This window comes from Zootoca vivipara, chromosome 13 (assembly GCF_963506605.1).
Source record: "Zootoca vivipara chromosome 13, rZooViv1.1, whole genome shotgun sequence".
Lineage (NCBI taxonomy): Eukaryota > Metazoa > Chordata > Lepidosauria > Squamata > Lacertidae > Zootoca > Zootoca vivipara.
Genome location: NC_083288.1, coordinates 8,726,543 through 8,748,831, shown reverse-complemented (window position 1 = coordinate 8,748,831; position 22,289 = coordinate 8,726,543). Strand labels below are relative to the sequence as shown.

Sequence of the window (22,289 nt, the reverse complement as noted above, 5' to 3'; positions counted from 1 at the left end):
TCCATTACCTGTAAATATGATTGCCATGCAGGAAGTAGATAGGGTCACACTAAACAAAATACTTTGTGTGTGTGTGTATGTATATATATATGACAGAGGAAAGAAGAGGAAATGAATACAACTGTGAATGAGAGCAGAGCACAGGAAGTGACCCTAAATCGCACCTACGAGTCAATGGAGAAGTTGGACAAAGAAGATCCTGTTTGGTTGGAAACTTGTAAGCCCCTGTTAGATCTCTTATGTGATGATGCTTATCAGATTAAATTTAGGATGCCTATCAGATTAAATTTAGGATGATGCCTATCAGATTAAATTTAGGATGCCTATCAGATTAAATTTAGGATCCATTCAAAGCAAGTACCATTCCACTTTGCACACGCCTGGCTTTCCCTAAAGAATCCTAGGAACTGTCGTTTGCTGAGAGCTACAATTCGCGGAGCGGCTTCACAACCAGCCCCTCTTCCCAGGCTGAGCTTTAACCAGGTAATGTGTACACAGTCTAAGGCTCCTGTTTGTTATTTTTGCTTATTTGTAAACTATCAGCGCAGAGATCAGAAACGGAGGCATAACAATATGAGCACGCCACCTCCATTGCTGAATAACTTGAACTAAAATTCTCCACTCCTGTCACCAACCTTTATATTACAAAAGGAACAAAAGCCTGTCCTGAATTTAATCTGGTGAGAAGTTGCTGGTGTTTGTCAGCCTCAGGCTTGCCCTGCTTTGGTTCAGTGGCTTTCTTTCCGTTGCAGCTGTTCTCTCTGGCTCCACCTCTTCCAACACACACACACACACACACACACACACACGGCTGCCACAAGCTGCTGTTTTCCCCCTGTATGCATTTCCTGAATCCTGGGGAAATTCCATTGCAAGGTTACCTTGGTCTGACTGGAGACAGGGAGAGGGGCTTGAAAGTCTGAGAGAAGTTGGCTTGTTTGCAACCTGCATGTGCTGCACCTTCATGTTTACCAAGTTACCTAAAAGATACCGTTGGAAATAAAAGCACAATATTCAAAATATTTTTTAAAACACAGAGTAACAGACCTGCAACGACAACAGCCATTGCAAATTCTTTTGTCCCAATGTTCGTTGTTGTTGTTGTTTAGTCATTTAGTTATGTCCAACTCTTTGGGACCCCATGGACTAGAGCACGCCAGGCACTCCTGTCTTCCACTGCCTCCCGCAGTTTGGTCAGACTCATGTTCGTAGCTTCGAGAACACTGTCCAACCATCTCATCCTCTGTCATCCCCTTTTCCTTGTGCCCTCCATCTTTCCCAGCACCAGGGTCTTTTCCAGGGAGTCTTCTCTTCCCATGAGGTGGCCAAAGTACTGGAGCCTCAGCTTCAGGATCTGTCCTTCCAGTGAGCACTCAGGGCTGATTTCCTCCAGAATGGATAGGTTTGATCTTCTTGCAGTCCATGGGACTCTCAAGAGTCTCCTCCAGCACCATAATTCAAAAGCATCAATTCTTCGGCGATCAGCCTTCTTTACGGTCCAGCCCTCACTTCAATACATCACTACTGGGAAAACCATAGCTATACGGACCTTTGTTGGCAAGGTGATGTCTCTGCTTTTTAAGATGCTGTCTAGGTTTGTCATTGCTTTTCTCCCAAGAAGCAGGCGTCTTTTACCGTAATTTCGTAACTGCTGTCACCATCTGCAGTGATCATGGAACCCAAGAAAGTAAAATCTCAATCTTACCTCTGGTTAAACAGAGGTTTTGAAACAAATGCAAAAACCTGCCAAACCAGAGTCAAAAGTGAGTGCCCGCACCATCCATTTTTTCCAAACACGTTTGGCTCTTGCAGGCAGGCAGGCAAAGGTCTTTCTCTGGCTTTTCCTTCCTACTTGAATAATTTTGTCAGCTTCTTCTGCATTGCCCGGGAGGTGGCGCTGAGGGATAATGTGCTCCATGCCCTATCATTGCAAGGCAGCAATGCAGATAGACAAGGAATGAAGAGACTAGACTCAGGATATCGGAATGTAAAAAAGGCCACAGCTTTATTGACTGGCACGAGGATCTAGCAACTTAATCACATTAAAATCCTGTTTAAATAGGTAGCGTTTCAGCTTATTGCTGCCAGACTGGAACTGGCTCGATATTGGAGAGATTCGAGTTGATTAATAGTGGAGAGCTGATTACAGCAGGCTCTGGAGAATTGCTATAGCTGGAAAAATTAATGCCTAACTTAAAGGCGGCCCGGGGGGGGGGGTTGTGTCCTACATTCCTCCTCTGAATAGTTTTGCCTTATTCAATAAACTTGGAAACATGGATTGGGCTTGACACCGACTGCCAGCATTTCATAGGCTCTGGGGGAGAGAGCGATGGCTGTGCAGAGCTCTGCACTGCAAGGAGCAGTTAGAGATATGAGTTGATGATCAAGAGGGAAAATCTGTTTTGTGCTGGACTGGGCATTCAAATTCTGTTCTGTTTTCTCTCTGGGCTTGTAATAATTTTACTGAATTGTCGGAGGAAGTGAGTGTAGGCTGGAATCCATTCCTGGACATAGTTTATTTCCCTTTCTTCTGTTTTCTTCATTGTTATATATGCTGAGTGTGTGTGTGTGTTAGTACCTCTGCTGCTAAGGGACACATTGTGCTCCTTCTGGGATCGTTTGTCCACCTTGGTCCCCACCCTGCACCCTGCACTCACCTGAGTCTCAAACTCTTGGTGCCTGGGATGAAGGGAGTTGCTGTCCAGTGTTGGCCTCTATTGACTAAGTCCCATCCCATTAGCTACCCTCACCTGGATTAGCCAGCCAGTTGAAGGCATTGCAGCATGCTTCTTGGAGGCTGAATCTGTCACCTCCTCAGCAGCCCCCCAACCCATGCCATCTCTATAGCGGTCTCTTGGCAAACAGGACATGCTGCTGGTCTCCTCCCAGCCTTGTTCCCAATGCAGATCTTTATTTCCCCCTTGTTCCTGGTGTAGATCTCTATTCCTGGACCAGCTCTAGGCTAGACTGTTGCCAGCATGTGGCTGTCCAGCCTCTGCTTGTAGACTTCCAAAGAGGCAGAGCCCACCACTCCTCTAGACAATTATAGAACTATAGAATCATAGACTTGTAGAGTTGGGAGGGACCTCAGGGGCCATCCAGTCCAAGGCCCTGCGATGCAGGAACATCAGCTAAAGCATCCATGACAAATGACCGTCCAACCTCTTCTTAAAAACTTCCAGTGAAGCAGAGCCCACCACCTCTCGCGGGAGTCTGATCCACTGTCAAACAGCTCGCGCTGTCAGAAAGCTCTTCCTGATGTTTAGTCGGAATCTCCTTTCTTGTGACTTGAAGCCATGGGTTCGAGTCCTACCCTCCGGAGCAGGAGAAAACAAGCTTGCTCCACCTTCCATGCGGTGGCCCTTTAGATATTTGAAGATGGTTATCAGATCTCCAGCGATTCGATCCAGTGGCAGATTGACACTGCCCTCTCCCTTTCCTGCAGCTTCATGCTTCCTTCTCTTGGCACAGGCAGCCCTGGTGTGAGGAGGGGACATGAAGGGGAGAAAGTATTTTCTAAATGTGCTGTAAATATATGATGTGTACACAGCCTGATTATGCCCCAATATGTATGTGTGGCTCCAATACTTTGGCCACCTCATGAGAGGAGAAGAATCCTTGGAAAAGACCCTGATGTTGGGAAAGATTGAGGGCACAAGGAGAAGGGGACGACAGAGGACGAGATGGCTGGACAGTGTTCTCGAAGCTACGAACATGAGTTTGACCAAACTGCGGGAGGCAGTGCAAGACAGGAGTGCCTGACGTGCTCTGGTCCATGGGGTCACGAAGAGTCGGACACGACTAAACGACTAAACAACAACAACAACAACAATGTATGTGTGTATGTAAGCCTCCCACTTCCCCAAGAAAAGGGAGAACCCCAAAGGCTGTGCCACTTCCCTTCCCCTTGTGTGTGAATCTGAGGCTCAGTCTTGGCACCAAGAAACGCCCATATTAAAAAGCCATGAGCAAACAGCTGTGCAAACAGAGGCGAAGCCAACTTTCCTTTCTGAAGCTGAAGGAGGCTCAGAAACACACCTCAGTGGGCTCAAACACACCAACAAACTCTCCCCCACTGACTGTTGAGTTGCACTCCAACCTGCTCCTCAAAATGATGCCAAATCTCTCTCTCTCTCTCTTGTATTAAATTTTCTGTGTTACAATTTAAAATACTCATTTTACATCCTTAAGATATCAATGACTTCCCTTCTTCTCTTTCCATGGTTCATTCTACATATCATAAATCCCTGCATATTTTACAAAAACTATACCAACCAGTGGGACGCGGGTGGCGCTGTGGTCTAAACCACAGAGCCTAGGGCTTGCTGATCAGAAGGTTGGCGGTTCGAATCCCCACAACAGGGTGAGCTCCTGTTGCTCGGTCCCAGCTCCTGCCAACCTAGCAGTTTGAAAGCACATCAAAGTGCAAGTAGATAAATAGGGACCACTCCGGCAGGAAGGTAAACGGCGTTTCCGTGTGCTGCTCTGCTTCGCCAGAAGTGGCTTAGTCATGCTGGCCACATGACCTGGAAGCTGTACGCCGGCTCCCTTGGCCAGTAAAGCGAGATGAACGCCGCAACCCCAGAGTCGTCTGCAACTGGACCTAATGGTCAGTGGTCCCTTTACCTTTACCTTTTATACCAATCAGTATTCCATTATTGCATCCACAAAAACTTATTTACACTGTTGAATTTATCTTAACGCTACCAGCGTTTTCACCTGTACACAGTTATTTCCCATATATTCAATAAACATATCCCAATCTTCTTTAAACGTATGTTCTTCTTGTTCTCTTAATCTATATGTTAAATCTGCAAGTTGTGCATATTCTGTCAACTTAAGTTGCCATTCTTCTTTGGTTGGGACCTTGCTCATTTTCCATTTTGGGGCTAACAAAATGCAGGCCGCAGTTGTAGCATACATAATAACCTTTTCTGACACCTGGGAATTTCAGTCTGAATTATCCCCAACAGAAAGGATTCTGGGTTTTTTGGGAAAGTACTTTTAAACACCCCCCCCCAATTCATTATAGATCTTTCCCTATTACTCTTTTACCCTTTTACATGTCCACCACATAGGAAAGAACATTGCCTCCACCTCTTTGCATCTCCAGCACTTATCTGATTCTGTCCTGTACATCTTAGCAAGCCCACTCAGAGTTAAATACCATCTGTGAATCATTTTCAAGTACCGGTAGTTCTCCTTCAAAAAATAGCATGCTGTAAATTTCAAGTCGCTTTTCCAGAGTTTTTCCCCAGAGGTTAAAATCTATATTGTGTCCTATATCTAGTACCCAGTGTGTCATTGAGGCTTTAATAAGCTCATTCTAATAACAGATTCTACATTTTAGACAAAAGTTTCTCTTTGTTTTGTAGACGTTCTTTTTCCAGTTGTGAGCTTTGGTCTGAAAAACCATTATTTCTATCTAATTTACACATTTCATGTTACTGGTGGTATTGTAACCAATCCGTAACATGGCTCCTCATAAATGGTTCCAAAAAATCTAAGCCCAAAACCAGCAGACACCTTCACCACCAGGGACCCACTGGTTTTGCTGAGACTGAAGAGTTTGATGCTCAAGCTTAAATAGCCTTGTAGTGGGGTGGGAGAGCAGAAAACAATATATTTCAATCCAAAGGCAGATTCTCACACGTTCCATTTCAAGCCCGTTTTTCAAGCCCGTTTTTCAGTACCTGATTCAATGAACCACATTCTCTTAGATTGCGCTTTACACAGCAGACCTCGCCAACTGATGCTGAGCAAAATGTTGGACCTCTGGCCCACAACTCCGAGAAGAAGCCAAATTAAGGTTTCTCCTGGCAGATCGGGACAAAGATATTACTGCTTTAGTAGCTTCCTTCCTTTTTAGTCACAATTTTGCCCGAAAGGGTTCCCAACAAACTATCCTTTCGGGAAATAGACAGGGTGTACCACAGGCAGAGGCAAACTCAGCCCTCCAGATGTTTTGAGACTACAGTTCCCATCATCCTGGACCACTGGTCCTGTTAGCTAGGGATGATGGGAGTTGTAGTCCCAAAACATTGGGAGGGCTGAGTTTGCCTATGCCTGGATATCCAAATGCACACAACCATAGTGTGACCTTATAACCCTTGATAGCCTCACCTTTGTCTTTTTAATTATTCCAGTTACTTGAAACGTTTTATACTGTGGTGCCAATAAAGACATTTGTTTGTTTGTTTGGGTGGTTGGTTGGTTGAATACATCTGGCAACCAATATGCCCCTTTGGTTTCAGATAGTACATGGGTAGACGAGTCTAGAAAACCTGGGACATAAATTTCCATGGCCTTCTAACAGCCTTCTATGGTGGTTCATTTACCAGAAGTAATGTATTCGGCATTAACTTGGGGTGTGTATACTTGATTCTGACTAAACTAAGCCTCCATGGGCTTAGTTCAGTCCTTGGTGTCTCCAACCAAAAGGATAGCAGATGATAGCAGAGCTGGGAAAGACCTCTGGAGAACTACCACGAAACCACAGCAGTCAGCACCAAGGCAGCAATACAGCATTGACTGGGTTCAGTACGAATCCCCATTCTCGTTGCCAAATCATGTTCCATCTGTTATTTTGCTCTGTCTGTCTTTCTTCGCCCTTTTGTGCGCATTGAGATTTCAGAAGTACCAGAAATGCCTCTGGAACCAGCGGTGGAGGAAGCCGCTCGGGTGCCTGGGGCGGGGCTAGGGGTGGGGTCTGCCTGCCTCCTCCCACTCAGCTGCCCTACAGCTGGGGGGAAGGCAGCGGGTGAACCATTTGGGCAGTGTGGAGCCTGCGCGCACCCAAGCCACCACATCTCTCCCAGAAGAGAAATGTGGCTTGGGCGCCCTGCATGCCCCGTGGTGGGTGCCCCGGTGACACCCGGGGTGGTCCGCACCCACCGCACCCCTTCCTCCACCCCTGTCTGGACCTCCATCCAAGAGCAAATAACAACATCCTTTCCCCTGTTTCAGTGGAGCGGGCAAAAGCAGCCGACGAAAGGCGGCGCTCCCTCGCCAGACAGGCCCGGGATGACTACAAGAGGCTGTCGTTGCAAGGCACCCGCAAAGGAAAAGTAGCGGGGGTTTCCGCGGTTTTTAAGACAGGGGAGCAGAAACGGCCACTTCCTCCTCCTCCTCCTCTGCCACCGAAACCTAAGCATCTCAGTTCCGGAATGACCAACGGCAAACCAGACAGGTTAGTAACCCTGAAGGCTTTGACTAAGTCGGTAGGGGAGAAGCTGTTGCCCTCTGAGTGTTGCAACATCTCATGCAGGCATGGGATTCTTGCGGCTGGTGAGGAGGGGAAGGCCAAGGGAGAACTCAGAAAGGAAACTTGAATTGTTCTTCCTCCTGTTGAGCCCTTTCCTCCTGACCGCGTTGTACTCTGTATATATCTATATGGATACTGAAGCTGTTGAAATGGTGCAATTGGCCTTTAAAATGCAATTCTGGGACATAGTTCGGCTATATCAGGCTTGAACACACCTGAATGTGACTAGCTGGGGTGACTGATGCCTCTGGCCATCCAGGGGAAGTGTTTCTGTGCGAAAAAGGCCAATGGGAGTTATTTTGACGCGGCCTGGCACACTTCCTAGAGTTATACAAAAAGCCACAGTAGGCTATATGAAGGAACAAACAGCTATGTTGGCAGAGGGCTGGTGATGAGTGGGCAGGCTGGGTTTTTCCTGGAGCACGTTTAAAGCACACAATGTTTACGTGTTAATGACACACAATTAAATGCCTATGAGACCTAACTGAATCCAATATATATATAAGGAAAATCAAAGCCAATAAAAAACCTTAAAAGGGAATGAGAATGTTTCTTACCTGAAGTAAATTGGGGGACGTGTTGAACAGTCTTTACTAACCTGCTGCCTTCCAAATGTTTTGGGGTACAGCTCCTGTCAATCTCAGCCAGAATAAGCACCCTTTGAATCTTTGGGCTTACTAGTGGTGGCCCCATGCCTGCTGCAAACTCCTGCAGCTCCTTGGAAATGCTGCCATGACCCTCCTGGGCCTTATCTTTATCAGCCCTCTCTAAGTGATCAACGCATGGAAGGGAGCAAGGAGAGGGGTCAACACCCTTTGCTTGCCTCATCCTCTTATTGCTTGGCTGGACAAATAGATGGGTCCCAAATTAAAGAAAGGAAGCAAGAGGTCATTGGCAGTGGTGGGAAGCCAGGAGAGAGTTTGGTTCAGCCCTTGTGACAAGACTCCTAGAAGGGTGTCCGGTCCACGTACTCTCTGAAACATCTATAACAGGCACAATTTATTCTAAATCATGATTTGCATTTTTGTAAAGGAGCTTATCTTTGCAATGGCACTGAACTTAAATCCAGTGCAAACTCAAATATCATAATCTGCTCCCCACTTCTTTTTCTCTTCTTATTGTGACAACAGGAAGCACACAGTACAAAGGACTGTCTCCACTTCTACTCAGGAGGCCATCATTCGGTGGTTCAAAGAAGAGCAGCAGCACCTCCGAGCTGGTTTTGAGAAATCCACGGGCCAGGTAGCACCTTGGTTCCATGGTGAGTACCTGAACTTCCTGCCTTTCATAGGGCAAGGGAGCCCAAGCTGAGGACCACTGTGTCAGGAATGAGCCAGCTCCAAGCAAAGATTTACAGCCAACTGCAGTAAGCAGCCAGGAACAGAGAGGCTCAGATGTCAGTCAGGCAGGGGAGAGCCAACAGCTGCAGATTTCAGCTCTGCCTGACCTTGACGAGCAGACTGATAAGGCAGTAGCGGACAGCAGGCTAGAAGACAGTCAAAACTCACAGGAAGCACAAAGAGGAGCGAATAGATCCAGAGACAGCCTCTCAGAACAAGAAGAGGGTGGGGCTGATCCCCTAAGTCTGAGGAGATGGCGAATGGGAGGGCTGCTAGATTGGAAACAAAACAAGAGACGTAAGAGTCATAAGTTCAATATCTTCTGTCGCATCCAGAAGGAGTCTTCAGAAGTGTCACCTTGAGTAATGATGCCAGAGGCTTGTCCGGAGCTATCTGTTTGTTTTTGCAATAAATCCTCATTTTTAATTACCTACGCTTACTGCGTTATCAAGCTGGGAACCTGGACTCCTGACACACTGCAAGACGGGGCATTTGTAGGTTTCTTGATACTATCATATGCTCACCTTTCCTTAACCTGTGGCCCGTATGTAAGCTGTGAGCTCCTTGGGGTAGGCACATCTTTTTTTGCTTATATTACATCATAAATTAAGTGCCCTGGACACTGCAATGATGAACGATCCCAGATAGCCTCTGCGAACCATTCACTCAGCTGACACACCTCTCGTGGGAATCATTCCCATGTATTCATTGGTTCATCAGGAAATTAGGGTGCTCGCTTTCTGCATAAGAATTCTGGGATGGGAACAAATCTCGTTAACAGTGTAGCCATGTAACACATGGTGAACTAACAAAATAAGTGGGATTTCATTCAGCATTCTTGCTTTCATGTTTGGGTTCCAAGGAAGACCAACCAGACTCAGCAGGGATCTTGGAAGTCGTTGAAATTATGAGTCAAGGGTTCATGCCTGTCCAGCTTTATCATAGTGGGAGATGGGAACAAGGTGTTCTCTCTCTTGTTTTGGAAACAGAAAGGCAAGCAGCAAAGCACAAGCCCTATGGCACCCCATGTTGTTTTTCTGCCTAGCAGGTGTATTGACACACATAGCTTTGACTTAATCCAGCAGTGTTTAGGGAGGCCATGAAAGAGGGTTTTCAACAGTAGGTCTAAAGTTAAGCTGGGGAAAGTGGTCTGATGGCTAATGAGATCTTGAGCCAGTCAGGTCACTGAAAAGTAGGGTGGGTCATAAAAAAAAATTCCGAAAATGTTTCCTCCCTTGATCTTATCTCAGGCATATGGTATAAACATACAGTGGTGCCTCGCTTAACGAATGCCCTGCTTAACGAAATTTCCGCTTAATGAAAGGTTTTTTCTAGCGGAGGTTGCCTCGCTAGACAAATTCATTTTACGAAAAATTCGACTAGCGAATCACGGTTTCCCATAGGAATGCATTTAAATTCAATTAAAGCATTCCTATGGGCAACAAAAAAAATTCAAAAAAAATTTCAATGCATCCCTATGGGATTCGCCAGACGAATTTTTCGTTATAAGAAAAGACCCGTGGAATGAATTAAATTCGTCTAGTGAGGCACCACTGTAGTCAAATTTCAAATTTGGGACAAATCGGTTAATATTTAGACCCTGCTCCTACAGATTGAAATTTTGCCTCACTACGAGTGATAAAAACATAGGAATTTGACTCATTTAATTCTCAGTATGCTAAATTGTGAACTAATAAACATAAATTTTAGGTTTTATGTAGAGCAATAATAGTTGCATACTATTATTTTTCTGCAATATTTATTTATTTAAGATAAAACATGTTGGTAATTTACATGAAAAACCAATGGTTTTGAAAAAATTATATGGAACAAATAAGCAAACGGTGTACTAAACAAGTAAACGTAAACAATAAAATGCCACTCATATTATGTGTTGCGTCAAAACATCACATTATACTTAATTACTTGGTATAAATTGTACTAAATGCTTAAATTTTGTGTAATTAATAAAATTATGCCTTATGCAATATATACATTGTACATGTACACCATATTATATCATGCTAAAAATATGCTTTTATGCATTACACTTAACGTCTGTTTTGGTGCAAAGTCCTTCTTTGTCTCTTGTTTTGGGAATTTAGAGTGATTGTTCATTGTTGTTTTGATGGTAGCATCACGTCTTTTCTCTCCAATAACTATCCTAGATGCTCTAGTAACCTCCTTCACCGAGTCAAATTCCTATGTTTTTATTACTCGTAGTGAGGCAAAATTTCAATCTGTAAGAGCAGGGTCTAAATATTAACCGATTTGTCCCAAATTTGAAATTTGACTGTGTTTATACCATACGCCTGAGATAAGATCAAGGGAGGAAACATTTCCGGAATTTTTTTAAACGAATTTTTTGTTTTTTTGTTTTTTTTTATGACCCACCCTACTGAAAAGGCTGGGAGCTGGTCCACTATATTAGAGGAGATTTCATATCATCCTTCCAATGCGCAACAAGCCAGCAAATAGTTTTCTCTTGTTTAGCTCTCGCCTTTCATTTTTTGGGACAGGCATTTTAACCACCAAGAAAGCAGAAGAACTTCTAAGCGGTTTGGCACCTGGGAGCTTCCTGATCCGGGTCAGTGAAAAGATCAAAGGCTACGTCCTCTCGTATTTGTCGGCCAAAGGCTGCAAGCACTTCCTGATAGACGCATCCGGGGATTCGTGCAGCTTCCTGGGTGTGGATCAGCAGCAACATTCAACGTTGGCTGACCTGGTCGATTACCACAAGGTGCGCCTCTCGTAATGCTCAACGTCACCTCATTCTATGACTATGTTGAAGCTTCTTGGTGCATGAAATGCGGTTCTGCAGGACTTAATGCAATGTTAGGTGCCCTGTAAGTGTTATCGGATGGCGCTGTGGTGTAAACCACTGAGCCCTTGGGCTTGCCGATCGGAAGGTCAGCGGTTCGAATCCCCGTTGCTCGGTCCCAGCTCCTGCCAACCTAGCAGTTCAAAAGCACGTCAAAGTGCAAGTAGATAAATAGGTACCGCTCCAGCGGGAAGGTAAACGGCGTTTCCATGCGCTGCTCTGGTTTCGCCAGAAGCAGCTTAGTCATGCTGGCCACATGACCTGGAAAAACTGTCTGCGGACAAACGCCGGCTCCCTCGGCCTATAGAGCAAGATGAGCGCCACGACCCCAGAGTCGTTCGTGACTGGACTGGACTGTCGGGTCCTTTACCTTTTTAAGTGTTATCAGAATGTAAGGACAAAGAACGATGCAACATTTTAAGGAGCTGGTCCCAGTCTGAGATTATCCTCACTGTTGTGAATACAAATATGCCCTTTTCTGCTTCAAGGCTACTGAACCAGTTCTAGATGGGAAAGGTAAAGTGCCCCCACCCTGGAGGGTGGGCCTGCTTGTTGGCTTGCTCCCTTAGTACCTGTTGGTTGGCACTTGTGGTGATATGGACATACTATATTACAGGCATGCCCAACAGGTAGGTCGTGATCTACTGGTAGATCACTGGACGTCTGCAGTAGATCACTGGTAGATCATTGGCTCTCCACAAAGAAACTGAACAACTGTGGCTTCCCTTTAAAAAGCTCAGCATTTTACCTTCTTCCTGAAAAAACTCAACGACTTTGATCCGAAGCCCTCAAAAATGGGCCTTCCTCCTTCCTAAAAGAAGCTCAACAACTTTGGCCTGAACCCCAAAAAAGGGGGTAGATCACTGCCAGTTTTTTTACTCTATGAGTAGATCACAGTCTCTTGGGAGTTGGCCACCCCTGCTATATTATATCACTTCCCTCCTTTCACCAGAGCAGTTCTACAACGGCTTTTTAAAATGTTTCCATATTTATTATCTTTGGAGCAAGGTGAATGATGAAAACTGAAAGAGAAGAATGTCTGTGCACCACTTTTATAGAAAACAATACCCACCCACCCCACAAAAGGGAGAAGTAGATCTCCAGACACACAAAGCAAAAAAGCATGGCTACTACTATAGTTTATTCCAGGAGTTCACTTGCTGGAATGTACATGTGGTTCTAAAAGTCTTGTGTACCTCGCAAGACGAATGCCTCGCGCAACAAAAAAACTCGCAAGATGAAAGCGTTTTCCTATCTTTTTGTTGATTCGCAAGACGATTTTTTTTTGCTTTGATTTGTTTAAATTGGAAAACCGCAAGACGAAATTTTCGCAATACAAAATGACTTGCGGAACGAATCAATTTCATCTTGCGAGGCACCACTGTATATGTTGTCTTAAAGCTGACCTCGAATCCACTGGGCGAAGAGCCCGCCATGATTGCTGTCTGAAATCAGATTTCTGTTTACCCCAAGCTAGACTGATATCTACTGATGGTATCCTCAGCTACCTTAAATGCTGCTCATCTGCCTGCTTTGATTACCAGCCTGGATAGCTCAGTTGGTTAGAGCGTGCTGCTGATAACATCAAAGTTGCAGGTTTGCCAGCTGCATATTCCTGCATTGCAGGGGGTTGGACTAAATCAGGGATCAGCAAACTTTTTCACCTGGGGGCCGGTCCACTGTCCCTCAGACCTTGTGGGGGGGCGGACTATCTATCTATCTATCTATCTATCTATCTATCATCTATCTATCTATCTATCTATCTATCTATCTATCTATCTATATTTTGGTGGGGGAATGAACGAATTCCTATGTCCCACAAATAACCCAGAGATGCATTTTAAATAAAAGCACACACTCTACTCATGTAAAAAACACGCTGATTCCCGGACCATCTGCGGGCCGGATTTAGAAGGTGATTGGGATGGATCCGGCCCCCAGGCCTTAGGTTGCCTATCCATGGACTAGATGATGCTCAGAGTCCCTTCTTCCAGCACTAGAATTCTAGGATTCTAAACTGATTGACCAGTATCTAGTGAATGGCTGATTGTGGAGGATTTTAGACCCCTGGAACCTAAATTTGTACTGGCTTTCTTCCTATTAGGAGGAGCCCATCACCTCTTTTGGAAAAGAGATTCTGTGTTACCCCTGTGGCCAGCAAGGGGAGGAGCCAGACTACCTTGATCTTTTCGAGTGAAGCCTGACATTTCCATCCTCTACCATGTGAAGAACCTCTCTTGAATGGATAGCTGTGAAGCGGGCAGAAGTTGAGCTAGCTCCCTTCAGCTCTTACAATATCCTCGGAAACGGCGAAGTTATGGTGCAAGTACGTTTTGCTAATTGAAATAGCTGGATAGCTGCCGCAAGTGACAAGAAGATACAAAGGAACAGGAGGCAGAATCGTAAAGAAAATAGCAAAAAGAATAAATCTATTTTGAAAGATAATTACAGCAATTAAAACTTTCCATAGACACCTTTGTTCAGGCTGAATCCTGCCCTTGTGTATTCCTGTTCAATCAGGCGACATAGAACATTTCCAAAGTGTAATTCACATTTCCTGTAAATACTTGAAAGGGTTGTATTATTAGCGAAAGCCACAAATGCAGAAATAGGGTTGCTCCCATTAGCCAGTGGCAAGTGAATGTGGACAAGAGCAGTAAGGCCTCTGTTCGTATCTTCAAACTGCCTGCATTTCCTGCAATCAGACCCCGGTGAAATCCTGTCCCCCCTGGCTTATCCCCATTTTGTCTTTGCAGTTGTTGGGGTGCCTTTAAAACCTGCCAGTGTGGCACATCCATGCAGGAGAGTTCTCCCAGTTTCAGCCCTCTCCAGAACTCGCTAGACGCTCAGTCTCTGCAGGTGGCAGATGCTAAGTGACTCCAGCGTGCATGAAGGGAAATTTGTCCCCACGCTCTGTTTGCCTTTCATTACTCCACAGCCGTCCAGACAGACATACTACCTGCTTCAGCACCCAATGCATTACAGACTGTTGCAGAGTAAATGATCAGCAGATAAAAGAACAGTCCTTCGCAATGGATGCTCATGTGTTGCGGGTGCAATGATGGGGATTTTGAATGCCGGCTCTTGGTATGGAAATAGGGCTGCTAAAAAGGAGTGTTGCTATTTTTTTGCTGGGAGATGTTGTGGGTTTTTTAACCAAGCCGTCTCTCTGTAAAGGAATGGACTCGTCCATTGCCTGAATCCCATTTTAATTGTGTTCTTCAATTCACTGTGGAGGGCCACCGTTTTTAGACTCACGCTTCTTCCCCTGTGCCTTGAAAGCAGGGTCTGGGTGGTTTTGCCTTTGCCCCACTGCTTTCCCCCAGAAAACCTGTGGTTTAGCACTGAACCGAGGGGTGAAACGGAAAAGTGTGGCTGGGCCCCCATTGTGCCTTCATGATGGGATTGGGAAAGTTGTACGTACTTGATTCCACTTCCAATACTGTTTGTGCCTTCAAACGTTTCAGGGTGGACACACTGCTTCCTTTCCAATCAGTGCACTTCCCGTTACTTTTTCCCAAAGTCCTGTCACTTTTTGTACCAGAAATGTTCCAGTTTATTCTTTGTCCTGCTTTGGTAGAGCTATAGTACAAAGAGCGCCCCTCCAGACAGCAGCCACTGCAATACCATTGAGGAAGCAGCGCAGAACGACTAATAAAGTGGAATCATGTGTGGACGGTCCAGTATAAATCCATCGCTAAATGCACTATTATTGAGTCAGTAACATGTTGCAGAATAAAAAATACTGCTTGTCTGCAGGGGCCTGGAGTGAGAAACTCTGGATCAAGATTTGCCAAAATGAAAGACAAAGTGGCTGAAATTTTAAAAGAGACTATTTGCCTTCTATGTGCAGAATCTGGACAAGGCTCCACTATAGAGCCTTGCTTTTCAATTATCAGTATTATCTAATTGTTTGTACAGCTAGGTACCAGTATGTCAGGAAATATATACCTTCTATTTTCATCTGTGTCTGTATTTAAATGATGCTCTGTTTGAAAGGCTGGAACCTCAAGCGCGTAAGAGTAAGAAAAATCCAAGTCAGCTAATATTAATGTCAAGTCATAGACAAAAAAATCATTGTCTGTTAAATCCATCTCTCCTTAATGTCTCCAAACTGTATGAGGTTCAGTGCAAGTCAGGACTGGTGCTTCTAGGTAAAAGGCCCTCTTGGCTTTATTTACCAATCCACTTGACGACGTTAGATCTATTCACAAAAACATTTTGCAATTCCGTTAAAATTGTGCTACATCTCAGCAGCTCTTTGCATGTTAAGTGTGCACAAAGGGACACAAAACCCAAAGTGTGCTGTTGAGGATAAGCAAAGAAGGATACTGTAGCTGATAGCACTCAAGGAAAAGTGACCATATTATCTTTACTGACTCCGCAGAAGTTCAGAAGATATGGCTTTCTGAGGCGTGTGGGTGGGTGTATATGAGAGAGAGAGAGAGAGAGAGAGAGAGAGAGAGAGAGAGAGAGAGAGAGAGAGAGAGAGAGAGAGAGAGAATTGTGATAATGGTGTTGGCTTCCATATAGAGCTAATACATTCCACTTTCATTGTTCGCTTTCTTGCTGCTAGGAGTCGTTGGATAAACATCTAAATGCTTGTCTGGCAAGAGAGCCCGGACCCGGACCCCAGTCATTGTGTTATGGTGCTTATCTAATAACGCCTGTTGAATTGGGTTGGTTGCGCACGTGGCCCAGATATGTGTGTGCATTCCCTATCTAGGGCCACTGGTCTAGAAAAAACTGGATCGGGGCTATCGTCAGTAAGCTCATTTCAACATTGCAGGCTCCTCTGGCCTCCACTCTGTAAAGATCAACCTGGGATTTCATTCAATCCAAGTTTAGGAGCACCTCGCTACCCATTTGATAAAATGTAAAGCTTTGTGTCATCCTATTGCAGCATCAGTCAAAAGTTTGGAAAACCATTTTGTTTGTCCTTCAAATATCAAACCGTTGAGGGGTTGGGGGAAAGCTATTCTCCATGCCACAATGGCATCGCCCAATGCTGCAGTGTGGCACAGATAAAAGGCTAAGGTGGTATCAAAAGCCCCGCAAGGAATAACCAAGAGAAGAGCATTTCCTCTCCTGCGAGTGTGGTTTTGGGAACACCCTTCTGAGTCAGCTATTGAGGTTCTTGGTCTTTATCTCCAAGTAAGGCCTTCTTTGGCTTCAAGACTTCTTATGGCTTGCTTTCTGCTTGCGCCGATGAGCCTCGATCTCCCGCCTGAAGAACAGCATCCCCAGCTGGCCATGAGAGGCTTCATTCATGGCCTTGGACTGAATGCACATTTTGTACTGCTCCGGGGTCAGCTCGTCCAGGCAGTGCTTTTCATGCCAGAGGTGGAAGAGGCCCCGGACAGGCGTCCTGACCACAAGGAGGTTGCTGTGAAGGTATTTGCGGTACAGATGTACATCTTCTCCTCCCCACCCTTTGATGCCGAGATCAAATCCTCCTAAGAAAGAAAAGACAGGTTTCATGCGATTGTGGTACACGGAGAGAGACCTGTGGGCCCTGGAGCTGATGGGAAAGTCTTTCAAGAGGGTTGCCACTGCGAGAAATCAACTGCGCTGACAGTCAATGTGTTTCTTTACTTGCAAGAGTCTTTTGGATTCACCTCCAGTTACGTATCCTTTGGGAAACCCAGAAGTATTTTTCCAGCTTTCGCCATGCGCGTATGCGCAGAAGCACTCTACGCGCCACCCACATGTGCAGAAACTGCGCCGCACGCATGCGCAGAAGCAGCACCTCCAGTTACGGAAACCTTGGGATCTGACTGGAGCTCCGGAACGGATCCCGTCCACAACCGGAGGTACCACTGTACAGTATTCCCAAAATGGCTTGGGAGCCATAAGGGTCCAGAGAAGAGGCTTGATTGTGCCCCACATAAAGGTAGCACCAATTTGGCATGGTGGGAACAAGCCTTGATCGGATTTAATATCTAAATTAATATTAATTTGATTTCATTTCTTACCAATGTTGATATAATCAGAGCGGTATTGGCAAGTCATTCCAAAACCAAAGTCTCTCCAAAACCCTGTCTCCTTTTTTATAACCTGGAAGAAAAAAAGGTGTGTGCATATTTCACATAAAGATCATTTATCCCTGTGCGGTAGCTGCTTCCAGCTGCAGTCAGTTAACACTCCCTTATCTCTCACCTTTGCCGTTCTTTCATATTCTAAGAGCTACATCGCACATGTTAGAATCAGAGACACAATAAGGACTTAGCATGTCTTCAGCTGGTCCACCTAGTCTGTGAGGTCCCTACACAGTCTTTGTTTTTAGCTATAAAGGTAAAGGTAACGGGACCCCTGACCATTAGGTCCAGTCGAGACCGACTCTGGGGTTGCGGCGCTCGTCTCGCATTATTGGCTGAGGGAGCCGGCGTACAGCTTCCAGGTCATGTGGCCAGCATGACAAAGCCGCTTCTGGCAAACCAGAGCAGCACATGGAAACGCCGTTTACCTTCCCGCCGTAGCGGTCCCTATTTATCTTCTTGCACTTTGACGTGCTTTCAAACTGCTAGGTTGGCAGGAGCTGGGACCAAGCAACGGGAGCTCACCCCGTCACAGGGATTCGAACCACCGAGCTTCTGACCGGCAAGCTCTAGGCTCTGCGGTTTAAACCACAGCGCCACCTGCGTTTTTAGCTATATCCATAACAAATAAATCTGCTACTGGATCCCTCCTTGAAACTCTCATGCTGCTATAGACTTCTTTAGATAGATAGATAGATAGATAGATAGATAGATAGATAGATAGATAGATAGATAGATAGATAGATAGATAGATAGATAGTAGACTGACACTTCCATCATCTGGAGACAAGGCTTGTTAGTGATGCTTGAAATGATGGAGAAATCCAGGATTGGTCAGCAGTCACCAGCAGCACCAAACAAAGTAGAAGCAAAGACTCCTGGACTCTTGACTTTTATTTTGTATGGAAAAAAAATGTGGACTTGTGGAGTTTTAAAACATTTTAAACTTTGCCCTGCTAATACAAATGCAGGCCATTGTTATTATCCCCACCCTGCAGCCTGGGGAGGCTACAGAGAAAGAGTGTCTCATGGTAGCCTTGGAATGTAATAGTCCATTACAGTGGTACCTCGGTTTAAGTACACAATTGGTTCCGGAAGTCTGTACTTAACCTGAAGTGAACTTTCCCATTGAAAGTAATGGAAAGTGGATTAAGCGTACTTAAACCGAGGTATGACTGTATTCATATTTTTGCTGATTTCAGACAAGCTGAGGTTTGGGATTTGAATACTAAGGCCGCTTTGAGATGACATCATTACTGCGTGTTCATCCTGATTTGTTTGCAGGCAGATTAGATGATGTTGCCTCTTTAATGAGCATTTATTCTGATTTATCTGGGGGTGTTAGCTGATGCTGCATTGAAGCGAGCCTTGTCCCAAACTCCCCAATGCATTTCCGTATCATGCCCCCTTATTTCAAAAAGTCCAGTTTTTTGGGGGGAACAGATTTGTTGCACAAGACTTCCCAATGAACTATAACTGCGCAACATGAATTTGATGGTGATCGACTCTCACCTGAAAATAGAGACAAGTCCGAAAGTTCCCTTGCAGCCCTTTCTCAGCATATTCATAAACCACAGTTCTAAGCTCCTTTGCCTTCTAATCGGTGCGTCACAATTTTAAAAAGATTTTGAGCTGAAACGGTTCCATATTTTAGGCGGGATAACGTTTAAGTGCGCCTTTTTTAGTATATATGGATTTAAAACATCGTTTAAAGCCATTTAACCGATTTACTTACCAACTGCTGTTCTACAGGTGGAATGGAATCATGGTGTCCATAAATTAAGCCTGGGTTATACTGGCTGAAAAGAACTGGGTAAAACACCTTCTTCCCTAAAAATGAGAGAGTGTTGAAAAAACTGGGTTATTTGTGCTAAGTTTGCATATACTGTACATTTTTTTTCTGGAATGTGTTGACTTTTCTGTTCACAGCCTTCAATTTAAGTGCCCTTGGGGGTTTGCATCCTTTTGTAGAAAAAGAATCCAACTTTTTGGATTTCTTTGTTCTGCTGATTAAAGTGGATATCGTTTGGATAGCAACTTTACTGCTGAGTGCATGGGATCCCAACTAACCTTGTGTCAAAGGGGCTCATCCAAACTTCCGTTTGCCCCACCACTTTCCCCCAGGGAAGCCCGTGGTTTAGCACTGAATGGGGGTGGGGAAGCAGTCGGGTTTCCTGCTGATTGCCATTTGTTCCAATTTAGCACTAAAGAGTGGGTTTTCCAGGGGAAAGCAGCGGGGCAAAGGCAAAACCACTTGGACCCATGCCTAGAAAAGCGGAGAAACACTTGGATCTATGATTTCCAGGCATGGGACAAGCATGGATGAACGCTCTATGTTGGCAAACCAGACCAAGGTCTAAATCTAAGGATAGCTATACCTGGTTGTGTGTTCAGTCTACATGTGTTGAGGAATTCTGCTGTGAAGTATATATCTACGTCACAGAAGAAGAGGACAACATTGCTTCCTTTCCAAAACCGTGCACCCACGTCCAGGCCTTTCCCTCTTGAGAACTCTTCGTTCAGCTGAATGAAGGTATAATTCTTGAAGTTGGCTGATCTATATAAGGAGGAATGGCATCATCATCATCAATTACTTATACCCTGCCCATCTGGCTGGGTTTCCCCAGCCACTGGGCGGCTTCCAACAAGAGATTTAAAATACGTTAAAACATCAAACATTTAAAACTTCCCTGAACATGGCTGCCTCAGATGTCTTCTAAACGTTAGATAGTTCTTTATTTCTTTGACATCTGATGGGAGGGCATTCCACAAGGCAGGCACCACTACTGAGAAGGCCCTCTGCCTGGTTCCCTGTAACTTGGTTTCTCACAGTAAGGGAACCGCCACTCGACCTCAGTGTCTGGGCAGAACAATGGAGGTGGAGACACTCCTTCAGGTATACTCGGCTGAGGCCGTTTAGGCCAGGGTTTTAAAGGTCAGCACCAACACTTTGAATTGTGCCCGGAAACGTACTGAGAGCCAGTGTAGGTCTTTCAAGACTGGTGTTATGTGGTCTCGGCATCTGCTCCCAGTCACCAGTCTAGCTGCTGCATTCTGGATTAGTTGTAGTTTCCAGGTCACCTTCAAAGGTAGCCCCACATAGAGCGCATTGCAGTAGTCCAACATAAGCATTATTTGGCCTCTTTAGGAAGACAAATAAAGAGCTAAAATAAGCAGCAACAACAACAACATTCCCCCCAAATAGGATCTGGGAATTAATATTCAGGAGAATACCTAGAACTGAATAGGGAATAAAATATATAAAACTCTGACATCAGTAAATGTGATACATATTTTTTTAAGTCGGGGTATTTATTGTATTTGTAGGGACCCAGGTGGCGCTGTGGGTTAAACCACTGAGCCTAGGGCTTGCTGATCAGAAGGTCGGCGGTTCGAATCCCTGTGACGGGGTGAGCTCCCGTTGCTTGGTCCCAGCTCCTGCTAACCTAGCAGTTCGAAAGCACGTCAAAATGCAAGTAGATAAATAGGAACCGCTACAGCGGGAAGGTAAACGGTGTTTCCATGTGCTGCTCTGGTTTCACCAGAAGCGGCTTTTTCATGCTGGCCACATGACCTGGAAGCTATACGCCGGCTCCCTCGGCCAATAATGTGAGATGAGCGCGCAACCCCAGAGTCGGTCACGACTGGACCTAATGGTCAGGGGTCCCTTTACCTTTATTTATTGTATTTAATCACCCACAAATTGAAGCACTTATAAAGGATGCCTGATGATTAATGCTGTAGAATATGGGGCAATTAAGTGCAGAGCTTTTGGTAATGTCATCATGTTTTTAAAATGGTACATAATTCTGGGCAATGTTCAGGAAATCATGGGATATTGCTGTAAGATCCAATCATCATTGCTACATAAGCATAACTTACAGGTATAATCATGCAAGAGAAAACGTAACAAGATATTTAAATAGAGTTACTGAAATAAGGGTGGTTTTTATTGCCTTTTCGGAATCAAAGATTTGGGGAAGGTAGTTGATCTTACTCGTTATTTTTTGTCAAGTTTAATGTAATAGTGTGATCTGCACAGTACTTTCTGCTGAAAAAACAATATAATGTCTTTTTTTGCATTACTAAATAATATATTGGGGAAATAAAAGGAACCACAAAGCAAAGAAGAGGTATGAGTTGTGCACCGAACAGGAGCACTCGTCACCAGTGAAGGAATAAGAGGGTCTTGTGGCACCTTAATGACAAACAGATTTGTTGTGGTGGCTGCTGGAATGGCCTTGAGTCCTGAATGCTAAGTTGGCTGAGCTGCATTGTGCCTTGATGAGAAACCACATCACAAAATGTAAAAAAGCAAGTGCTGAGGTGCTAAAGAAAGCTTGATCATGTATAATGAGATAAGAATCCAGTGTCCTTATTCAGACCAGGTCTCTCCATGGTTTTAAGTTTGGCAATGGTTTTAAGCTAAGGTGCTACTGGAAGGATTTTTTTATTTTGTTTTGACTGCGTCAGACCAACACGGCTACCTACCTGTAACTAGTCTTTATTTAAATTCAAACTTTTCTAGACTGCCCTTCACATCAGTCTCCAGCTGGTGAACGGCAATCTTAAAATACATACCGGACACCAGCATCACAAAAGACTGAAAGCAGCTGGTAACTCAGGGCAGCATTAAAGAGTATAGCATCTTGCTGGAGACAAGGCTTGAGAGTACAAATGTGTTTTTAGTAGACACGGAAGTGTCATAAATGTTGGCACTTGCTCAAGCTCATAGGGAAATGGTTCCACTCCCTCTGGTTGCCACTATTTACAATTCCACATGCTAGAAGGCTCAGCTACATTTGACAGATCTTTCAGGATAGGTA

The 22,289-nt window shown here is 44.9% G+C and overlaps 2 protein-coding genes across 4 annotated transcripts in view; one reads left to right on the top strand and one right to left on the bottom strand.

Annotated features, from left to right (window-relative positions):
• Positions 1-15,857, top strand: part of SH2D4A (SH2 domain containing 4A) — a 36,521-nt gene extending 20,664 nt beyond the window's left edge. Inside the window, exons 5-9 of the mRNA XM_060282073.1 lie at positions 97-217; positions 6,967-7,189; positions 8,395-8,525; positions 11,124-11,344; positions 13,530-15,857. Of these exons, the coding sequence (XP_060138056.1) occupies positions 97-217; positions 6,967-7,189; positions 8,395-8,525; positions 11,124-11,344; positions 13,530-13,622 (789 nt within the window). The 3' untranslated portion in view covers positions 13,623-15,857. The remainder of the gene's footprint in view (positions 1-96; positions 218-6,966; positions 7,190-8,394; positions 8,526-11,123; positions 11,345-13,529) is intronic.
• Positions 13,833-22,289, bottom strand: part of CSGALNACT1 (chondroitin sulfate N-acetylgalactosaminyltransferase 1) — a 35,867-nt gene continuing 27,410 nt past the window's right edge. For all 3 annotated transcript variants that reach the window (XM_035136586.2, XM_060282259.1, XM_060282258.1), the window contains 4 exons: positions 19,842-20,020; positions 19,199-19,293; positions 17,401-17,482; positions 13,833-16,881 (listed from right to left, as the gene is read on the bottom strand). In XM_035136586.2, the coding sequence (XP_034992477.2) occupies positions 16,598-16,881; positions 17,401-17,482; positions 19,199-19,293; positions 19,842-20,020 (640 nt within the window). In that variant the 3' untranslated portion in view covers positions 13,833-16,597. The remainder of the gene's footprint in view (positions 16,882-17,400; positions 17,483-19,198; positions 19,294-19,841; positions 20,021-22,289) is intronic.